The 21,456-nt window shown below is 42.8% G+C and overlaps 1 protein-coding gene across 1 annotated transcript; it reads right to left on the bottom strand.

Annotated features, from left to right (window-relative positions):
- Positions 1–676: 676 nt before the first annotated feature.
- LOC147632013 (uncharacterized) lies at positions 677–15,836 on the bottom strand. Its single transcript, XM_086808592.1, has 2 exons — positions 15,620–15,836; positions 677–1,122 (listed from the first exon to the last, which is right to left on the bottom strand). The coding sequence occupies exons 1-2, from the start codon at positions 15,762–15,764 to the stop codon at positions 974–976; spliced, it is 294 nt and encodes a 97-aa protein (XP_086664718.1). The 5' UTR covers positions 15,765–15,836; the 3' UTR covers positions 677–973.
- Between the last annotated feature and the right edge of the window lie 5,620 nt (positions 15,837–21,456).

Below are 21,456 nucleotides of genomic sequence, written 5' to 3'. Positions count from 1 at the left end.
ATGCTTCAACAAGGATAAGGTAAGCTCTTGAGTTGAATTGCATGTTTACACTATAATACAAAGGTTCTATATAATATGCACGACTAGAAAGCTAGAAAAATGCAACGTTGAAGAGCATTTACTATCTTGAGTGTGTTTACACTATCGTACAAAGTTTGTATAGGATACACAACATGACTAAAATGCCTTGAGTATGATAAAATTCAAGGGGTTTCCTGTACCCAAAACTTTCCAAAGCCAATGTGTGCAACACATGATCATGCGCCAAATTGATGATGACATCTTCCTTACATCTAGTACACAACTGAAAACAATTGGCCATTTTAACCCACATTTGAGTAGAAAAATGCCACATCAGAGGCATTTCTACCTTGAGCATGTTTACACTCATACAAAGGTTGTATAGGATGCACTCCAGGACACACACACATACACACACAAACACTGCGAGAGAGAGAGAGAGCATCATAATCATCATCAGCATTAGTGATTAGAACCCTCCAAATATGATCCTATTATTTTTGTTCATACTCTAGAAGGTGCACATTTAAGGAACAAACCAATGCTACCTTCCAAATATTAATTTAAAAAATGATGCACCCCACCACCAAATGATCACCTTTTACAATTGAAACATGCTCATGTATGATTATTTATTCAAATCAAGCAATGACCAGGGCACTAAACTGAAGTGCATTTATCAAGTCTTAACGAAAAAACATGTGCATGTCCAAGTGTACATATCAGATGACAAAAAGGATGGCGCATATCCATGAGGGCAAAAGCAAACCCAAGATTATTGGAGCAACTTTCAAAAGACACATTTAAGCTGCCCCAGTACACTTACAGCTCCAAGGTTTGTGATACAAGCAATACCACCTGGCATAAATTCCGTTTAGTGGTCATCGAGCCAACCACACAATACAGTAGTGTTAGCCTTCAAAGGCTGGCTTAAAAGTCTCCACTTGAACACTCATTTTCTGTATTTAGGAAGATCCTCGTGATTGGGATAGTGCCCCATCAGCCGGAATGCAGAGTTTTGGTAAGCATACATAATTCCTCCTGCTAATCCAAGAAGACCAGCCGTGTACATCGACGGGCCCCTCATATTACAATTACCACCTGTACAAGTGAAATGTAAGGATTACAATCATAGAAAGCCCAACTTATTATGGTTTAGAATGAAAATAATAATCAATGGTAACTGTTACCACACAAAGCCTTGAGGATAAGCCCTAGAAGTTTCTGCAATCAGCATTTGCCAAACAAGAATGTAGATGCATCAAAAAGAATGTAGATGCATCATACTTGGATGGCTTAGCAAGAGGCAGACAGCAGCTCATCTCTGACAAAATCTGACAGCTAATCCTTCTGCATCGCTTGGGCAAGGAGTTTAGACTACCCGATAGCACAGCAGGCCTGAACAGAGCACCCTTCTAGCCACCCTTATTTGTGTAAAACTGTCTCTTTTAGCCATCCTTATTTGTGTAAAACTTCTACAATGTGCTATTAAAAATCAACCAGTGCTCTTAGCATAAAAATCCTATCTTGCCCATCGAACCTGCTCTCAGCAGTATAGTTACAAGCATTCGTTGCATTCGTGCATTCGCATTCGAGATTGCCAAGTTTGCTAAAGAATGCTTCAAACCTTGGCGTAGATGCATGCGTGACATTTACTAGATGGCTAATTTCCAAAAGAAAACCATCTTGGTAGACTAACATGTCAAATTTGGGGCTTTTCTGGGAGAATTTCAAATTTCAAATATATCGACACTCTACCTAAAGGTAGTAGGCTTTAGGCTATAGTGGGCTACGGTTCACACACCTCCAAGCTTCTTCACAATGTTGAAAGGTGAATGGGCATTGCAGTTTACTTGAGTGCGATTCCCAACATTCAGCAATGTTTTAATTCAGTACGCTTTGATGAGCCATGCCACCCAATGTTTAGTATTTACACACTACCGAAGAAAAACCTAAAACATGGCCGGCCGCCCAAATTTTTTAGTTGCAAAAAAAGTCGAGTTTGCTACTAACCTATGCAAACGAGAATGTTTGCAACTATGCTCAACAGTCACTGCTCCCCCACCCCCACCATATTCATCTCCCTCACTTCACTTCCAGCTCCCATCTCCACCAATTCTTCTCAATCGCCTAGCTACTGACAACTCCGTCTGCAGACCAAGAACATATGCAACCTTCTGCACCTTTTCTTTCAACTTCCAACACTTGTGTTTGCTGAAATTGCAGGTCTACTGACGATGCATCTGCCTTTACTGCTGACCAGGGCTGGATTGGTGTCATGTGCATCATAGATGCCATGGACATTCTCAGGGCTAGATCCAGAAGAGGCAGCCAAATAAAGAGTAGAACCAAGATGAAAGAGTACAGAGCACTTGTGGCAGTGTAGATTGGAGACTGGCGTGGAGAACAAGCTGAAGATGAGAAGCGTGTCGGCTGCAGGATATTGGTGCTGGCTGCACAGAAAGGACTGTCGGCTGCTCATGGAGGTGGTCGGCTGAACCAGCAAACAGGGGCAGCATCAGGCGCATCAAGATCCAGGAGGAGGACCAAGTCGGCTGAGTTAAATATCATTTAATGCATTCAGAACTGGCCGACCAGCAGTCGGCCAGCTCCTACATTGTCCAAGACCCATATAAAAAGGCTCAAGTGCTCATCATTTATCTCATTCAATCCCACTAGGGGTTTGGATCCTTAGAGGTCCCATAGGGGACAGATTTTGGTGTTAACCACCTTTTTATGAAGGCAGCCCATGGCTGCACACATGTACCCTTTTTGTACCATAGATTATACTGAATTTCCAGCATCTCTCTCTCTCTCTCTCTACTCTCTCTCTACCTGCGTTTTTGCATCAGATGGTGCGTTTTTGCATCAGAAGGTTTCCAAGAGTGTTTAGGGCTGAAAGAAGACTCCCCAGAGCTTCCGCGTGTTACATTGGTATCAGAGCATCAGGCTCACCAAAGCTAAACACTGATTCAGTCCCAGATGATGGTGTACAGGTCCAAGGTACAGGAAAGTACACGGATTCGAAGCCCAAGGCGGAAACACAGATCGGGGAGAACTCCCAGGAGGTTTGTTGGTGGTGTTCCACAGTGCCAGATGGGGATGGCAGTTCATTGAGCCAGATAGGTTCTCAGGTAACGGTCCCAAGGGAGGTTGCTCCTCCAAGGGTGATGTGAGAGTGCCAGACTCAGTTCCAGGAATGAAGACCAAGACGGTGTTCAGAGTCAGGGCAGGAATGGATTGTGGACTAGAGGAAGACCAGATGCATAGATCTTCATCAGAGACAGAGTGGTTTGGAGAGCAGACCGGATTTTCAGAGAAAAAGGGTTGCCAGGAATGGATGATGACAGAGGGACTTCGGGACAGGATTGGGATGATGACAGTCATCCAAGAGCAGGTTGGATTCCCGTCATCAAGTTTAGCAGAGGGGGATGTCATGTGCATCATAGATGCCATGGACATTCTCAGGGCTAGATCCAGAAGAGGCAGCCAGATAAAGAGTAGAACCAAGATGAAAGAGTACAGAGCACTTGTGGCAGTGTAGATTGGAGACTGGCGTGGAGAACAAGCTGAAGATGAGAAGTGTGTCGGCTGCAGGATATTGGTGCTGGCTGCACAGAAAGGACTGTCGGCTGCTCATGGAGGTGGTCGGCTGAACCAGCAAACAGGGGCAGCATCAGGAGCATCAAGATCCAGGAGGAGGACCAAGTCGGCTGAGTTAAATATCATTTAATGCATTCAGAACTGGCCGACCAGCAGTCGGCCAGCTCCTACATTGTCCAAGACCCATATAAAAAGGCTCAAGTGCTCATCATTTATCTCATTCAATCCCACTAGGGGTTTGGATCCTTAGAGGTCCCATAGGGGACAGATTTTGGTGTTAACCACCTTTTTATGAAGGCAGCCCATGGCTGCACACATGTACCCTTTTTGTACCATAGATTATACTGAATTTCCAGCATCTCTCTCTCTCTCTCTCTACTCTCTCTCTACCTGCGTTTTTGCATCAGATGGTGCGTTTTTGCATCAGAAGGTTTCCAAGAGTGTTTAGGGCTGAAAGAAGCCTCCCCAGAGCTTCCGTGTGTTACATTGGTATCAGAGCATCAAGCTCACCAAAGCTAAACACTGATTCAGTCCCAGATGATGGTGTACAAGTCCAAGGTACAGGAAAGTACACGGATTCGAAGCCCAAGGCGGAAACACATATCGGGAAGAACTCCCAGGAGGTTTGTTGGTGGTGTTCCACAGTGCCAGATGGGGATGGCAGTTCCGTGAGCCAGATAGGTTCTCAAGTAACGGTCCCAAGGGAAGTTGATCCTCCAAGGGTGATGTGAGAGTGCCAGACTCAGTTCCAGGAATGAAGACCAAGACGGTGTTCAGAGTCAGGGCAGGAATGGATTGTGGACTAGAGGAAGACCAGATGCATAGATCTTCATCAGAGACAGAGTGGTTTGGAGAGCAGACCGGATTTTCAGAGAAAAAGGGTTGCCAGGAATGGATGATGACAGAGGGACTTCGGGACAGGATTGGGATGATGACAGTCATCCAAGAGCAGGTTGGATTCCCGTCATCAAGTTTAGCAGAGGGGGATATCATGTGCATCATAGATGCCATGGACATTCTCAGGGCTAGATCCAGAAGAGGCAGCCAGATAAAGAGTAGAACACGGATGAAAGAGTACAGAGCACTTGTGGCAGTGTAGATTGGAGACTGGCGTGGAGAACAAGCTGAAGATGAGAAGTGTGTCGGCTGCAGGATATTGGTGCTGGCTGCACAGAAAGGACTGTCGGCTACTCATGGAGGTGGTCGGCTGAACCAGCAAACAGGGGCAGCATCAGGCGCATCAAGATCCAGGAGGAGGACCAAGTCGGCTGAGTTAAATATCATTTAATGCATTCAGAACTGGCCGACCAGCAGTCGGTCAGCTCCTACATTGTCCAAGACCCATATAAAAAGGCTCAAGTGCTCATCATTTATCTCATTCAATCCCACTAGGGGTTTGGATCCTTAGAGGTCCCATAGGGGATAGATTTTGGTGTTAACCACCTTTTTATGAAGGCAGCCCATGGCTGCACACATGCACCCTTTTTGTACCATAGATTATACTGAATTTCCAGCATCTCTCTCTCTCTCTCTCTACTCTCTCTCTACTTGCGTTTTTGCATCAAATGGTGCGTTTTTGCATCAAAAGGTTTCCAAGAGTGTTTAGGGCTGAAAGAAGACTCCCCAGAGCTTCCGCGTGTTACATTGGTATCAGAGCATCAGGCTCAGCAAAGCTAAACACTGATTCAGTCCCAGATGATGGTGTACAGGTCCAAGGTACAGGAAAGTACACGGATTCGAAGCCCAAGGTGGAAACACAGATCGGGAAGAACTCCCAGGAGGTTTGTTGGTGGTGTTCCACAGTGCCAGATGGGGATGGCAGTTCCGTGAGCCAGATAGGTTCTCAGGTAACGGTCCCAAGGGAGGTTGATCCTCCAAGGGTGATGTGAGAGTGCCAGACTCAGTTCCAGGAATGAAGACCAAGACGGTGTTCAGAGTCAGGGCAGGAATGGATTGTGGACTAGAGGAAGACCAGATGCATAGATCTTCATCAGAGACAGAGTGGTTTGGAGAGTAGACCGGATTTTCAGAGAAAAAGGGTTGCCAGGAATGGATGATGACAGAGGGACTTCGGGACAGGATTGGGATGATGACAGTCATCCAAGAGCAGGTTGGATTCCCGTCATCAAGTTTAGCAGAGGGGGATGTCATGTGCATCATAGATGCCATGGACATTCTCAGGGCTAGATCCAGAAGAGGCAGCCAGATAAAGAGTGGAACCAAGATGAAAGAGTACAGAGCACTTGTGGCAGTGTAGATTGGAGACTGGCGTGGAGAACAAGCTGAAGATGAGAAGTGTGTCGGCTGCAGGATATTGGTGCTGGCTGCACAGAAAGGACTGTCGGCTGCTCATGGAGGTGGTCGACTGAACCAGCAAACAAGGGCAGCATCAGGCGCATCAAGATCCAGGAGGAGGACCAAGTCGGCTGAGTTAAATATCATTTAATGCATTCAGAACTGGCCGACCAGCAGTCGGCCAGCTCCTACATTGTCCAAGACCCATATAAAAAGGCTCAAGTGCTCATCATTTATCTCATTCAATCCCACTAGGGGTTTGGATCCTTACAGGTCCCATAGGGGACAGATTTTGGTGTTAACCACCTTTTTATGAAGGCAGCCCATGGCTGCAGACATGTACCCTTTTTGTACCATAGATTATACTGAATTTCCAGCATCTCTCTCTCTCTCTCTCTCTCTCTCTCTCTCTCTCTCTCTCTCTACCTGCGTTTTTGCATAAGAAGGTTTCCAAGAGTGTTTAGGACTGACAGAAGACTCCCCAGAGCTTCCGCGTGTTACAATTGGGCTGCGCACGTGAGAAAGGACACTGTTAATTCTCAAGGGGCTGGCGTGAAGAGTGAAGAAGAATGAAGGATTTACAATAGAAAATCCATCCCACCCGCCTCCCTTCCCTCCCCCCACCCCCAAAAAAAACCACAGGAGCCTACTACAGTCAACCATCCCTTTGAAATTGTGATAGAAGTCACTTAACACATTCACATGGGCCTAAAAGATGCCAGCTCCTTTAACCATGTTGGTCCAAACTAACTAAGGCTCACCAAAACTGGTCTAAAACTGACCCAAACCTGTCCATTTTTGCTCCATGCTTCTAAGAAGTCCCACATTTCCGAAAATGTCCCTCACTTCCATCTAATTGTTTGCTCTTGGTTCCCAATCTTATCATCCTCATAGGCCTTTTGCCTCTTAGGCATTGATTATCCATTCATTAGCATATGCACCTAGACTAACCCTGTGCAAACCATAAACCTCTCAATCACTCAGTGACCTTGTCCCTTTATCAAATAGGGTTCACAATGGTCATCTATATCTCACCTACGCTACCCTATATGTGGTCTCAGTAGTCATAAGACGAGGCCCAAATGCATGTGACATCCCCTTTTGCTTACCTTCGAGCAGAAGGCCAAGATGTCAACTTCAGTGTTCCACCTGGCTCTGGATCACCAATGCTTTGATCAGGTCTGTCTTCAAAACCAAATGTGCCAATGAAGATTTAAAAAACACCTTTTGTAAAGATCCGATGTTCTTCTTGCCACTTCAAACAGCTGCTCAACCTTCAAAAAATTTGAGGTTGTTCTTGCCCCTTTGAGCAACTCCAGGCGGCTGCTAGACCTTCCTCTTTTGCAAGCTCAAACAAGTCTTCCACAAGTTTCCAGAAACACCTCTTAGAGAGGTTGTGTGTGCTTGACATTAGCAGTGATGTCATTGGGGCAACCTTTGTAACCTATAAAGATGCATGTACTTCATTGAAGATATTAAGCAAACTATCACATCATTGAGGTGTGTACTCCACTCTTTCTCTAAGAGCTTTGTTTTCTTTATTCTCTGAACACATACTTCTATGTCATGAAGATCTTTCAACCTCCATAGCTTAGGACATTCAACAGTATTTAGGGTTGAATGAAGACTACCTAGAGCTTCGGCGTGTCACAATGGGATACATTTTCCGCATAGTATTCATCATTTACATCCCATTTGCAAAGTCCTTTTGGGGGAATCTTCAACTCATCAAGGCATTCGACTCCACTAGAGGAAATTGCCAGAGTCGTGCGCTCAATTTTCACGCTTTTTCACTGCCTGTTTTATCTTCTCCATTCACGGCGTGTGCTCACAATTAGCCCAAACCCTCTTAGGGGTGTTTTAGTCATGCTATGAGCTATCCACAAAACAAATCTTGAAGCATTTGACTTAACAGGCGAGCTAGGAGAAGCAAAAAACCAGTCTAACAAAAAACAGCATGGGCGTGTTTTTCTTGGGCATTTGAGCTAAAATTTTGGTCTTGGGGAAGTCATTAAGAGTAATCACCCTATGCAAAAAGCCCCGTCAAAATTGTTTTTGATTTGCTCAACTAAGCCCTCTAAATTTGCAGCTTATTAATCTATATTTACAGCTCTTAATCATAGTCATTAAGGAATGATTAGCAAAGATTGAGCTAAAGTGACTTCCAAATTGGACCATGGGGGTTGTGTTCAAGCTAGAGAAGCCTTCTCTCATGTTACAAATCCACTCTACCTAGTTGCATCAGTCAATTTAGGCAAAAATTTCTCACATTTAAGCTCTTTTAGCCACTTTTAGCTCATTTCTTTGCATTGTTATTTTCACTACATTGGGCATATTTCACCACATTGTATGCAATTAGACACTACCATAGAGACTCAAGAAGAGCTCATGGTAAGACCTTCCACGTGTCCTAAGGTGAGGTGTGTCATGGTGGGCAGTGACTCAAGTGCAAATGCTTGCAGAGTCATTCTACAAGACGATAACGCCAGTCAACGGGAGATCTTTGAGCTAGGTTTGATTTTAGATATCACCTGTTATGTAAATGGCTTCAAACTTGCTAACATTAGCAGAGGAGTGTCAACCCATTGTTTCCCCATATGTAAAGATGAATTAGCCCTCTTCCTGAAAAGAAATTCAATGGCAGTCTTAGACCTCAGAAGACTTAGCATTGCAAGAAGGAAATTAGGGAGCAATGGCATGTATTGAACTTTTGCTGCTGCAAGAGAATCTCAGGTTCCATAAGAAAGAGAGCAGATTTTTCAGTTCAAAGAAGTATTGCCCCATGTTTCTGGATGGAGATTGTGCAATGCTTTCCCAAAGTGTGTATTGTTGCTTTTTGATCAAGTCAATACGGAGGATTTGATTTCTCCTACAAGCCAAGTTGTCACTAGCACCCATTGCAAGCACTTTCTCAGGTGGTATGTGTTTTACAGTTTAAGACGCTTGGTTCGACAGTTTATTGAAGCCAAACATCTTCTAGTTATCAAGTTCATGCCTACGTGACCTATTAGTAGGCAATATCACACCATCACATCGTCAAGTCTCCCATGAGAGGCCTACTCAAGGTTTGTGCAATCGCTATTCAAACAAGGCAACTTGTCTCTGAGTAGATTTAAGATGTCACGTGCACCCATGCACTATGGTACACGGTGACAAACTGACTCATCAACAATGCAAGAATCATGTACAGGAGTATCTTTTAGGATTTATTTGTCGTATGCAGGAGTATCTTTTAGGATTTATTTGTCGTATGCCACAACCCACTGTGTAGAATTCAGCAAGTGTTCATCATTCAGGAGCATGTAGATGTCAGCCATAGCAGTAGATGCATTAGACCATGTAGATACACTTCATGTAGAGGGGGCCAGCCCTAAGGCCAGCCCCAAGGTAGCCCCCAAGTTGGGTTTGCCTTGCAAGCGGGCATAGCCAACCCCTTGGCCATACTTTAGGCTTAGCCGACCAGCTTTTGGGAGGCTATGGAGCAGTCAGCTGTTAGCAGTCGTCTCCTGCCTGTACATTACACCAGGGCCTCTGTTGTAGGTGTGCCCGCCCATTTTAGGTGTTCCCCCATTTTTGCTCACTTTCCATGTATTTTCCCATTTTTTGCTAGGTGTGGGAGGCTGTTTTCTGCCTGTCAGCTGTATCAGATGCTGGCTGACTGATTCCTTTGCTACCCGACCTGTTCTGCAATTCTGGCCGACTGATGTTGACCTAGCTGACTGGTTTTTACTTGGCCGTGAGCATCTTCTGCTGGTCGTGAGCATCTACGCTACTGTCGGCCTGTTTTGGGCTTGCGGACCAGCAGCCTGGGGCCATATAAAATGGCCCTTGCCCCCCACCCTTGTTTCTGTACCATTATTGAGATTTTCTAGTGTATATACAGAGTTTATACATCTTCTCTCTCCCTCTCTCGTTTGCATTTTGCTCTCTACAACAGTTGTCTTCATTTCCGCTGTGCATCCTGACATGGTATCAGAGCCCCAGGTAGCTTGAAGCTTGGAGAGAGTGGGACCTTGAGGGTTTGCTGATTTGAGGTGCTGATTGGAGATTGCTTGGGCTGTTCGGGACTTGGAGATCGGGTAGTAGGCGGCCATCATCGTTAGACAGCCATCTTGCATATTATTTGCAGCCTCCTCCTCTTCTTTTTTCCCACCTACACTCCTCCCTTCACAAGACCTTGTGAACCCTTGAGATGGCAGATTTGCTTTAGATGGCTAAGAAGCACGTGAAGATCCCTACACTCCCCACGTTCCCGGTGGACTGACAGTTGGACGGGAACAACTACGGCATATGGAAGGTAATGATGGAGTACGTTTTGGAGTCTTATGACTTGGTTGATTTAATTGTAGTTGGTGTTCCACGGCCGGAGTTGGAAGACGGGAGTCAAAATGGTCAGTCATTCGTGTCAAGTGGGTCTTTAAGACCAAGTATACATCAGATGGGTCGGTGGACAAACACAAAGCTAGACTTGTGGGGCTAAGGTTATGCTCAACGACTTGGCATCAACCATGAGGATACCTTTGCACCGACAGTAAGAATGACCACGATTCAGACCGTTCCTGCCCTTGTCTCTTCTCAGCGGTGGCCTGTATATCAGATGGACTGTACATAAGCACACTCCACTGAGGTGGGCATCACCAGATGAAAGGAATCCACATCCCACTCTGAAAAAAGATGTCGTCGGACCGGTACAAGCCCAACCTAATTCTGATCCAAATCCAAAAAACTCTAGAAGTACCACTATGCCCCAGGCACGATTAGCAACCACAGATCCAAAGCATCCCACTGGGTCCAAAAATCCATCCTCCAAAACAACAAACTTGCACACTGCATCAAACCCAATGCAGAACTGGCAGGGGTAGGGGCATCCTCAAAAGCATCACAAAGAGAGGTATAGGTAGACTCATCACAATGAGGAAGGGAAGCAGGAATATAAACTGCAGTGGTAACAAAGTCCTCAAGAGCATCAGTGATAGCAGAAGACTGTTCCATAAGTAGAATCAAATCCCAAGAATCAACAACAAACAAATGATTCATGTGAAGGGATCACACCCCACAAGCAAAACGCCCTCCTTTCTCTGCAAACACTGCAAAGAACACAGGCTCGGACAAAATAAACTCTTGCTCAAGATCTCTAAAAAGATCACTACTCTCCTCCAAAATCTGTGAACTCCTATCGCAGAAGAAAGTCTCCATAGATATAAAACAGCTCCCGAAACTGATCCTCAAGTGAAGTAGCTGGAGATGGGCCCCCTCTGAGTATAGAAAACTCCTGTGGGAAGTAAAATGCAGCCAAAACACTGTTGTCCAGCAAAAAACAGCACTCCACCACCAACAGAAGGCAAGGAACATGAAGAAATCGGGTAACTGCGAAGGCCAGGAACAAAACGCAGGTATAGATGCTCCAAAATCACAAAACGCTAACTGAAACAGAAATCCAATGTCCTCCTCAAGTACCAAACTGCCTCCAAAGCCACAATCCAAACAAAACACCCCCTCTACAAATGATTTGTGTCCACTGGAGAAAAACTGCAGCACCAACAGAGGGCTGCAAACTTGAAACTTCAGGTCAACCAGCTTCCACACCTCCTATGAGGAAAAAACGCTGAAGAGAAGATACATGCACTGTTTTCAAGGCAACAACACCTAGTATGCTGCGTTTTTTCTATAGGTGGTTGTCATCAGCAAATTGCAACGTTTTTCAACATCTTCCCCCTTGTAGTGTGAGCCGCTTGTTCTGTGCAAGATAGCAGCAGCATCTTTGCTGCGTTTTTTTCTCCTTCAGGTTTGCTGGTCCTATTTGCTACTCTGAGGCTTGGGTGTACCATATATCTTCTGCTTTTCCAGATTCAGCCCTATCTCCTACCCCAAATACTTTTGCGTTTTCAGATTTGCAGCCATGGTTGCTGCATTTTTCTAACCTGATCCTGCTGGTAGCTCTACCTTCACCTGGGCTTCATCCGTTGGACCCGAAACCAACAAGTGTGGAGGGGGGTATCTCAAGGGTCAAAAAACCTGTAGAGGATGACCATGGGGCTGCAATGGAGAAGCGCCTCGAAGAGGTAGTCGACCAACAGCAACCTAAGAAAAAAAACGTAGGTAGATCTGTCCACCTCCTGAAAAATGCAGATCTGACCACCTCAGGAGGGGTATCTCAAGGGTCAAAAAAAACCTGTAGAGGATGACCATGGGGCTGCAATGGAGAAGCGCCTGGAAGAGGTAGACGACCAACAGCAACCTAAGAAAAAAAACGTAGATCTGTCCACCTACTGAAAAATGCAGATCTGACCACCTCAAGAGGGAGAGGAGGGAGCATCTAACACTGATCTTCACCGGCACTCTGATACCATGATAGAATGCATAGCGGAAGAAGGAAAAGTGGAAACATAGGAGAGAGAGTGAGAGAGAAAGGTGGAGAGGAAACTCATGTATAGACCGGCTCTCAATATCATCAACCAAGAATACATGTCCCGAGCAAGAGGGGAGAAGACCTCGTATGTGAGGGACTGCAACAAACAATGCTAAGCAATGAAAAAGAAGTGAGGGTATTCCGGCTATATATATGCCAAGAAGTAGGCAGCCGACCAGCTCACAACTAGGGAAAAAACCTCCACGACTAGGATAAAAGGTAACCAAGACTCCATAAAATGGGGATTAAATATGGGTAAAATAAGTGAGGGGTGACCAGCCCCTCTAGTTAACATGGTCAGCCCTAGAGGCTAAAATAGGACACCAAACAGGAAGCCAGTAACAAGGAAATGATGTCTAACAAGTTTTGCCCAAGCTTCAGTTGGTGACTCTACACAAAAATGTGATGCAAATAATCATCACCCAAGCCAAGAATGATGTCATATACCCTCTTTACTCTAAATAGATCATGTTGTGTTATGGGATCTTCTTCATCAGCAATGGAGGAAGAGGTTGCACTGGTAGTGCTCTTCATTAAACCCCAAGTATATTGATATGATACAAAAGTTGCATATGACAATGGCTTCCAAAAGAGGAATGAAAAATGACTTAAGGACTGAATGATGACTACTATGACCTGTTCCATAAGGGATGGAGATGACAATGACTAATGTTGGCCTAGCCTATTATAGACCTTCATGTAACATGCTATCACTTAGCTCCAAATGTCCACAATTGATATAAAAAATGCTAGAAGTCCTAAATACTCATATCGGCCAGCCCTATTGATACCATGTGTGAGCACCTGTTGTCGGCCAGCTTCCAGAGACCTCATTGTTGAATTTCATGGTGGCTCATAATGATCAAGGAGCAACATGATTAAGCATAATAATAAGTAATTAGCACTAATGAAGTGTGATTAGTGTACACACATAAGATCAACATAATGACAAGGCAAAATGGGAGAATGAGAGTGTATCTCTCTAGCATTAGTGTGTCTCTTAAATAGACAAGTATAAATGTGCTTACAATGTGCTAATCAAGATCCACAGATCTCTCCCTAATTCTCTTCCCCTAATTCCTCCTTGAATCTCTTCACACTCCACTATTCTCTCTCCATGATTCTTGGTGGGCTGATTGGCCCACTTACAAAAGTAGAGATTCTCTAGTAAACATAAATCACCTAGCCCAGTGGTGATACAAATAACTTTGATCAAATGTAGATCATATGCCCCTTTAACCCCTAAGACTAAATGCATGGATATTTTGGCGTATATTTCAAAACCCTCCCTCACCAAAATATTCATGGCAATGATGATGTTATAATGGCAATGCTAGACCCATTAGGATTTCCCAGTTAGGTTTATGATGCTAATTATGATGACCTCTTTGGGTTTACAATGCTAGTTACAATGACCATGCTGGTATATCCATGTAAGTGGCTAGTTATGCTTACAATGCATACAATCATGCTTAGAATATGTGAGGAGCCATCAGGTAGGGGCTGGTCTTTGTTGATCTATAAGGCCTATTCTTCTTCAATAGCTACAAAGTTGGCCTCATGTGAGACCTCTTCTTGCTTGGCTTCTTCTTCACTTGAATCTCCTTCTGTAAGATAGGCCTTTTAAGTTTTGAGCCTTGTTCCTATTAGAATAAGGTGAAAGAAAAAAGATGTAATGTCCAAATTTAGTAGCATGCAATGAAAGAACGTGGAGTGCATAGCACCAAGAGAAATACAAACACAGCACGCGGAAGACGGCCATCTACTAGCCGGGTCCTCCCCCACCCAAACATCCCATGAGACCACAAATAAAAGTGGGGGATGAGGGGAGACCAAGGGCTATTTAGCCCTATATAGAGGAGTCAATTAGACCCCAACCCACTATGTGAGATATTACACTGCCACATGGTAGCGTGAGAATAGGAGGGCAAGAATCCATTCCAACAACCCCCTTGGATGCGAAGCTCGATGTCGAGCAAGAGCCGACGATACTCTCATACCATGAAAGAACGCGAAGCGCGGAGCACCAAGCGAAATAGAGGCGCAGCACAAGGAGGACGGCCATCTACCGGCCGAGTCCCCCCCCACCCAAACATCCCATGAGACCATGAATAAAGGTGGGGGATGACGGGAGGAGAAGGACTATTTAGCCCTATATAGAGGAGTCAATTAGACCCCAACCCACTATGTGGGATATTACACTGCCACATGGCAGGGTGAGGAGCAAGAGGGCAAGAATCCATTCCAACATGCAAGGAGTCATGAATGTCAAGGGGCAAAACTTGTGGAGGGCTGATTAAAAAAACCATTCAAGGTATCAAAAGGTACTCTCGTAACTAAGTTTACTTCACTCTTCTTAATCTTGATTCTTGACTCTTGAGATAGATTCTTGAGTCTTATGTATAATCTATCATGACTGTTTTTTAAGGTCCTAGACATTTGAGCCAGGTGGAACGAGGATATCAAGAGAAAAGCTTGAGGACGGATGGCAAGAATACATACAGAGATTGACAATAGGAGACCGTCCCACTTTAGGTAGCTAGAAGATGAGTTGCTTGCTTACAGGAACAACAATTTTGGTTTTGGGAAAGCAACGGCAAAAAAGCGAGAGACAACTTCAGCCTATCTCGTTTTGGGAGAAATACGAGCTCACACCCCTCACTTAGTGAGGGATAGAAGCTAGTACTATGTAAGTAACACTCAGTTAATTAGTCCTATTACCTGAACTAACCAAGTTTTTTGTCTTCTTCATGAATTATGACAAAAATGACTCGCCATTCAAGTTCTCTCACAGAATTGCAACACGAGTCCTTGCGAGAGGAACTAAAGCACCTATGCCCTCTTTCACACAAAGAAGAGGAACCGGTTGTCAACTACTCAATTAGAGTGGTTGGTCTTTTGCCATTGCAACCTCCACAATCACGCAATCCGATTGGGCCTGGACAAGTCAATGTTGACAAAATCGACAGTGAGAAAGTCAATGAGGTCGCAGAGATTCCTCAAAGAGCGTGACTTTTACGCCATGCTATATGAGGAGATATGCATCAAGAGTACAGGTGAGTCCATGTGACCCACTCTTGCTTATCCTAGTAATCTAAATGCAATCCACATTAAATGGTTTACTGTCACAATCATTCAATCTCTAGTGCAGTATTGATCATGAAAACCCTACACAAAGTGCGTGACCCTAGGATTTTTTGCCATTATAACTAAACTGAGAGAAGCCTAAGAAACCCTAATTTTCATGATAAATTACATCATTTCCTCTTTTAGAGAAAGCAAGCGCTTTACCTGCGAGGTAGCCGTACACCAGAGATGCGGAAGTGAAGGTCGTGATTCGCATGTAGTCGGTGAGGTTAAAGTTGGAGTAGATGGTGGAGACCGCAGGGTCTTTGTCGATCACAGGGTACTTAGGCTCCTCGTACTGAATCCCCATCACAACGACGCTCTCTCTGTCTCTCTCTCTCTCTCTCTAAATGTTCATGGTTGTGTGATGTAAATGATTAAGCACATACTTGTTCGGTTTGCATAAGGCCGCCCATGACAAAACTAGGTGCCCAAACGAGTCTTCACACTACAGCTTTTGCATGGCTTCACACCTATTGCCACACCTTCGTACTATATGACCACCCTAAGGCCCTCCTATTGTTTAGGAAAGTCAAGGTGAGCCTATTGCAGAGCACTCACTAAACCATTGACTGTAGCACCCTAAGTTGTTTACACAAAATCAAGTTGAGCCTATTTCAGAGCACTTCACTAAACCATTGACTATAACACTCCCATGTCTTGAGTTCTTACACATCCATCCATTGCAACGTGACAGTTCTATTGCTAATCACACCATCCTCATGCTCTTAGGTCTTTCTCCAACTATGCCCTCACTAAAACACGTAGGTTAGTTGTGCTTATCTCTACATGGTCAAGTGCATTCATGTTCATCTTTATTCATGTATACTTCACAGCTACTTGACGTTGTCCTCCTACACCATTGATTTTGTTTGGAATATGGCTATTATTTAACTTGAGGAGAAGGGTGATAGCCAAAAGTTGATCAAGTAGTCCACATTAGAAGGGTGATAGCCAAAAGTTGATCATTCAAGTAGTCCACATTAAAAGAGAAAACTACATGGATTGGCTATGAACTAAGGGTATAAAATAATTATTAATACTACACTTGAAGGAGAAGAGGGATTATGGTTTTTCAAGAGGGGCCTTTTGTACAAGAAGAATGCTCTATGCTCGTGACATGGCCATACCCAAGTTGGTCTATTTTTTACGGAAAGTCTTGTAGCATTGCATATCTCAAATGTGGATGAAGACTCAGAAAGAAAGATTTTTCATTCATTCTATCCTCTCGTAAATGTCTTGACTTAGCCTAAGTTTCATGGTTTACATGTAAGACTTGTAAGTTACCCACTATCACTAAAAAAGCAAAAAGAACACCGTAGTAAGGATCTTTCTAGATGTCAAGCAAATATGATAAACATGGTTATCGGGCCTATTCTAACATGCTTAAGTGAATTATATAAAGGTTTCATTCTATTTCACTTATTAAGGGGATGAAAGCAAAGAGGTGAGTCTAACAACACCATTTACATTTTCATTAAGGCTTTAAATACATTGAAAATAGCATTCTTGCACAATTAGTACTATCATAAGAATGGAGTATGGGCAAGGTTCAATAGTATGAAGGAAAGATGGGAAGGCCTAGGTGGGGTCAAGGCCATTTTTAAGGCTAGAGAAGGACAATGAGCCATGAAAATAGGATGAGATGTTTATAGACCTAATTAACTACAAACCTTTGACTAGAGCGAGATTAGGTTTCTTCCTCGTGTCTCACAAAAGGACTTGTTTCCAATTTTGCCAACTTCTTGAGTACCTACTTTTTAAAGCCAACTTTTGATCCCCTTTTAGAAAGGATTAGTGCTGAGCCCTCAAACCCCTTCATGAGTACTTACTTTTTTAAGTTTCCTCATGTCTCACATAAGGACTTGTCCGCAATTGATGAGCTAGCTTCTTGAGTACCTACTTTTACTTTTGACCCCTTCTAAAGAAGATTAGTGTTAAGCCTCTAAGCTCTCAAACCTTTTCACTTCCTGCACAGTCTCCAATGCTACCATCAACTACATGAAACCTAGATGAGCGTCTCTAAATGCTTTCAAGAAGAAGTAATAGAAGTTGTGTCCTTGCCTTTTAATCAATAGAGAAACCATGCTAGCACTAACACATAGCCTAGCCATACTCATCCATTCACCGAGTTTGAGGTATCCATTCCAAGTGTCCATTGCAATGCTTGACTTTTTATAGTAGTGAAGCTCGTTTGATACACTCTTGGATAGTGCATGAGAGACAACATTCTCTCTATCATGTCTAGCTCGTAGACTTTTAAACACACTTATGGTTCCTAAAACTTTAAAAAAATCTAACTTCTAGGAGAAAAAAAATTTGAGTAAACAAGAACCACATATATTTTTTATTTCTGACAAAGAAAAATCTACTGGTTTTACAAAAGTATCTTGTGAAATGTGGAAAAAGCCATTGTTTTTAAAGACACTTGCCCACCATTTGAAAAGATAAAATTGAACAATTAAGAAAAACCAATACATTATTCTTAGTGGATGACACATGATACATAAACCTATTTAATGACTGACTAGGAAAACTATGAATGTCCACATAGCTTTGATCTCAAGGATGCATACAATATGATCCATACTATCTAACCATGAAGCTAATCTCTTTGCTATATTGCATTCTAGAAATAATGAGAGATTGTGAGCTCTAGAATCACCTTTGATGAGGGTACACAAGCCTAAGCTCCCACTTAAGCCCTTAATGACGATATCTTTTAGATCCAATTTTAAAAGGCTCAAAAGAGGGTTGGAGACAGGCTACTCAACTGGATGTTGTAGAGGCTAATCTTGTTAGGGAAAAGGACCTAAATTATAGACAAAAGAAGACATTAACAATCTATTATGTGATCTTGATTTCTTCAAACACATGCAAACAATGCTATCACAAAATCATGAGAGAGCTCCAATCAGAAAACATCCAAATTCCACTTCTATGAGGCCCAATTTAGGGCCTATAACTTAATATGTGCCTAACCCAAGAAGGGGTACAGAATGAGGAAGAGGAGTATTAACCCTAGTAATATCTAGTCCAAGACCAAATATTTTGAGCATATTTGTGTGTGGCATTGGAATGTAAGAAATGGATATGCATGACCTTGTATTTGGAGTTTCAAACCCAATGGAGTTGGGTTGTATGGTTTCTAATGGCACTAGTCTTGCACCTACCTATTGCGCTGGCTCTGTGGTTATGCATGTGGTGCTTAAGGACACATTAGGTGGTTGGCCTTGGTGAAACACCTAGATTGAAAGAAATAAGTTCTTTGCCTTTTCCTTCACTCCTTGTTCCTTGTCCGAATAATGGATAGAAACTAGAACTTGATTCTACGGTGAAGAAATGTCCAAAATGATTTGAGAGACAGTACTTTTACTTCCACTCTGCATGCTTGTGGATTGGATTCTAGGTTTCCCTTTAGATTAGGAGCTACGGGTTTTCATGCCCTTACTAGGCTCATGTGGTTTTAGTAGGGGTTACTTGGCCTAACCCTTACTATAATGTGGGTAATGGGGGCACTCCTAACTCAAGGAGATCAATGCCAAAATTTTGAAATAGTGTGGTGTCTAACATTAGTTTCAATTGGGCTCCAACACTAGAAATTTGCCCAAAGATAAGATGGTTGAGTAGCCTTTTCATGAAATTAACCGTGCTATTCACAAAGACTATTATTGAATTTGGAGATTTCTGAACAATTCCACCCATTTCTAGGTTCTCCTTGGATCCTCCACCCAAGCGTGCACTCATTTGGCTCATTTCTTCAACCAAAGTCTACACTCATTTGGCTTATTTCTTCCTAAGACTTCTTGTTTAATGGGAAGCTTGCCTTATTATCTGGAAGCACTCTATTGAGTGCCAACATCAATTCATGGGGCCGAAGGCTGGGTGGGTTTCATGATGTATGGTTCGATGCACCTGAATATATTGGATTATTGTTTCCAACAATTCTCTTAGATCGTTAGGGGTTTTGCTCAAGTGAATAGATTTTGGTGCTCATTAAGTGAGTAGTAAAAGGTTCAATTTGGTTGAGGAGTCAAAAGGGTTGATAATAACGATGTTATTGGAAAAAACACATTATGGAATCACATTATAAAATCAGTACAATTTAAAGATCGGGCCACTCATGCAGGTTTGAACTGGGTGAGCAATGGGTTACTACACAAGTTTTCAAAATGCATGTAAAATTTTATTTTACTTTTCTTAAATAAGCTCACATGATTTCAAATAAAGTCGAATAAAGCAAGTCTCACAGACTCATGTAGATTTTTTTTGCTAAGCTCACATGTTTTTGAAGTGACTAGGCTCATGTGGGCTTAATTTACTAGGCTCACATGTGGGCTCATGTGAGTTTAGCTCACACAATTTTGGAGCAACTAGGCTCAGGTAGGTTTAACTTGTTAGGCTTACGTAGGTTTGTTTTGCTACAATCATGTAAGTTTAACTTGCTAGGCTCACACATGTTTGTCTTTCTAGGCTCATGTGAGTTTGACTTACTAGGCTCATGTGGTTTTAGAGCAACTATGATCACACGGGTTTTAGAGCAACTATGATCACACGGGTTTTATTTGCTTGGCTCATGTGAGTTTGGTTTGATTACCTCAAGCGAGTTTGGTTTACTACTACATGAGTTTGACTTGCTAGGTTTAGGTGATTTTAGCTTGCTATGCTCACAAAGGTTTGAAGATTTCAAGGTGGCAGGTTAGGTCCCATGACTTTGAATAACTTATCCTTGAGACCTTTGGTTCATTTCTTGGCTTTCGTTTGAATAGCTTATCCGCAAGTTCTTTTCTTCATTTCTTGGTCTTGATTCTCTCACCCTTACCAAATTAACCACCAATCAATTAGGTTCATGCCAATTAGCCCACCAATTAATTAGGATCATGACAATTAGTCCACCACTTAATTAGGAGCATGATAATTAATCCACTAATTAGCCTAAAATTTGCCTTGATTCTCTCGCCCTTGTCAGATTAACCACTAATTAATTAGGGTCATGACAATTAGTCCACCAATTAATTAGAGTCATCAATCCACCAATTAATTAGAGTCATGATAATTAATTCATCAATTGGCCTAAAAGAGATAAAACACCTTTAGGAGGAGAAACTCTATAGAATGGACACTAAAGGTTGATCATTGTCCATTTCCTAGTAGGGATCTTGCAATGTAGAACCCTCCACAATAGAAGGTTAGCGACCTATTGGAGTGACTTTCCAAACTAATGATCTACGTCTCTTCCATGCACCTTTTTTAAATATGTAGAGACTCTTCCATGTCTTACATGCAAGGTGGTGATGTGTATGGGTAGACACTCCACTACATTAGCTTCATCAACATATTAGAAGCGATATGACCAAGGAACCTTCTACTCTCCTTCTTTCAGATATTATTGGCATGTATTAGTTAAATTTTTTCCCATTCTCAATATTCATTGTATTTGTTTCATGGAATAATATCATAATAATCATAATTGTTATTATATTAAACTAGGTTGCAAGTTTAAATATGGCCCGCATCCAAAAAGAGAATTATGTAGAGATAGAGATTGCGAAGTTTAGACTACCACCATGGCTATGATGCATGAACTTGACATGTGTCACAAATAGACACTCTGTTATGCATGTGCTTTTTTGCTAAGTGGGCATACAAAACATTTGAATCATGAATGATTAAGGGTGAGTAGCTCTTGGATTTGGTATTGACAAGCTTAGTTAAAAGGGATGGATAATGTGATTACAACCAGCATATTTCCATTGAATTTGACACGTTGCTATTTTGAGTTTTTAAAAAATTACCTAGGATCAAGCTAATTATGACTAGTTTGTGGCTCGTGGCCAAAGGAACCAATAGGGGCCCACGACGATTGGAAAAATGAAAAAGCAATTAATTAGACGATGAGAACGTAGCTATTTCGAAACAAATCACTAAGGTTTTGTAACCCAAAACAAGTTTCGCCGGTTAAATATTTTATAATAATTTTCTTTAAACTTCCAAGCGACACC

This window comes from Cibotium barometz, chromosome 14 (assembly GCF_041138505.1).
Source record: "Cibotium barometz isolate CiBa-2024 chromosome 14, ASM4113850v1, whole genome shotgun sequence".
In the NCBI taxonomy this organism is placed as follows: domain Eukaryota; kingdom Viridiplantae; phylum Streptophyta; class Polypodiopsida; order Cyatheales; family Cibotiaceae; genus Cibotium; species Cibotium barometz.
The sequence above is the reverse complement of the archived record's forward strand: the minus strand, read 5'-3'. Positions and strand labels throughout refer to the sequence as shown.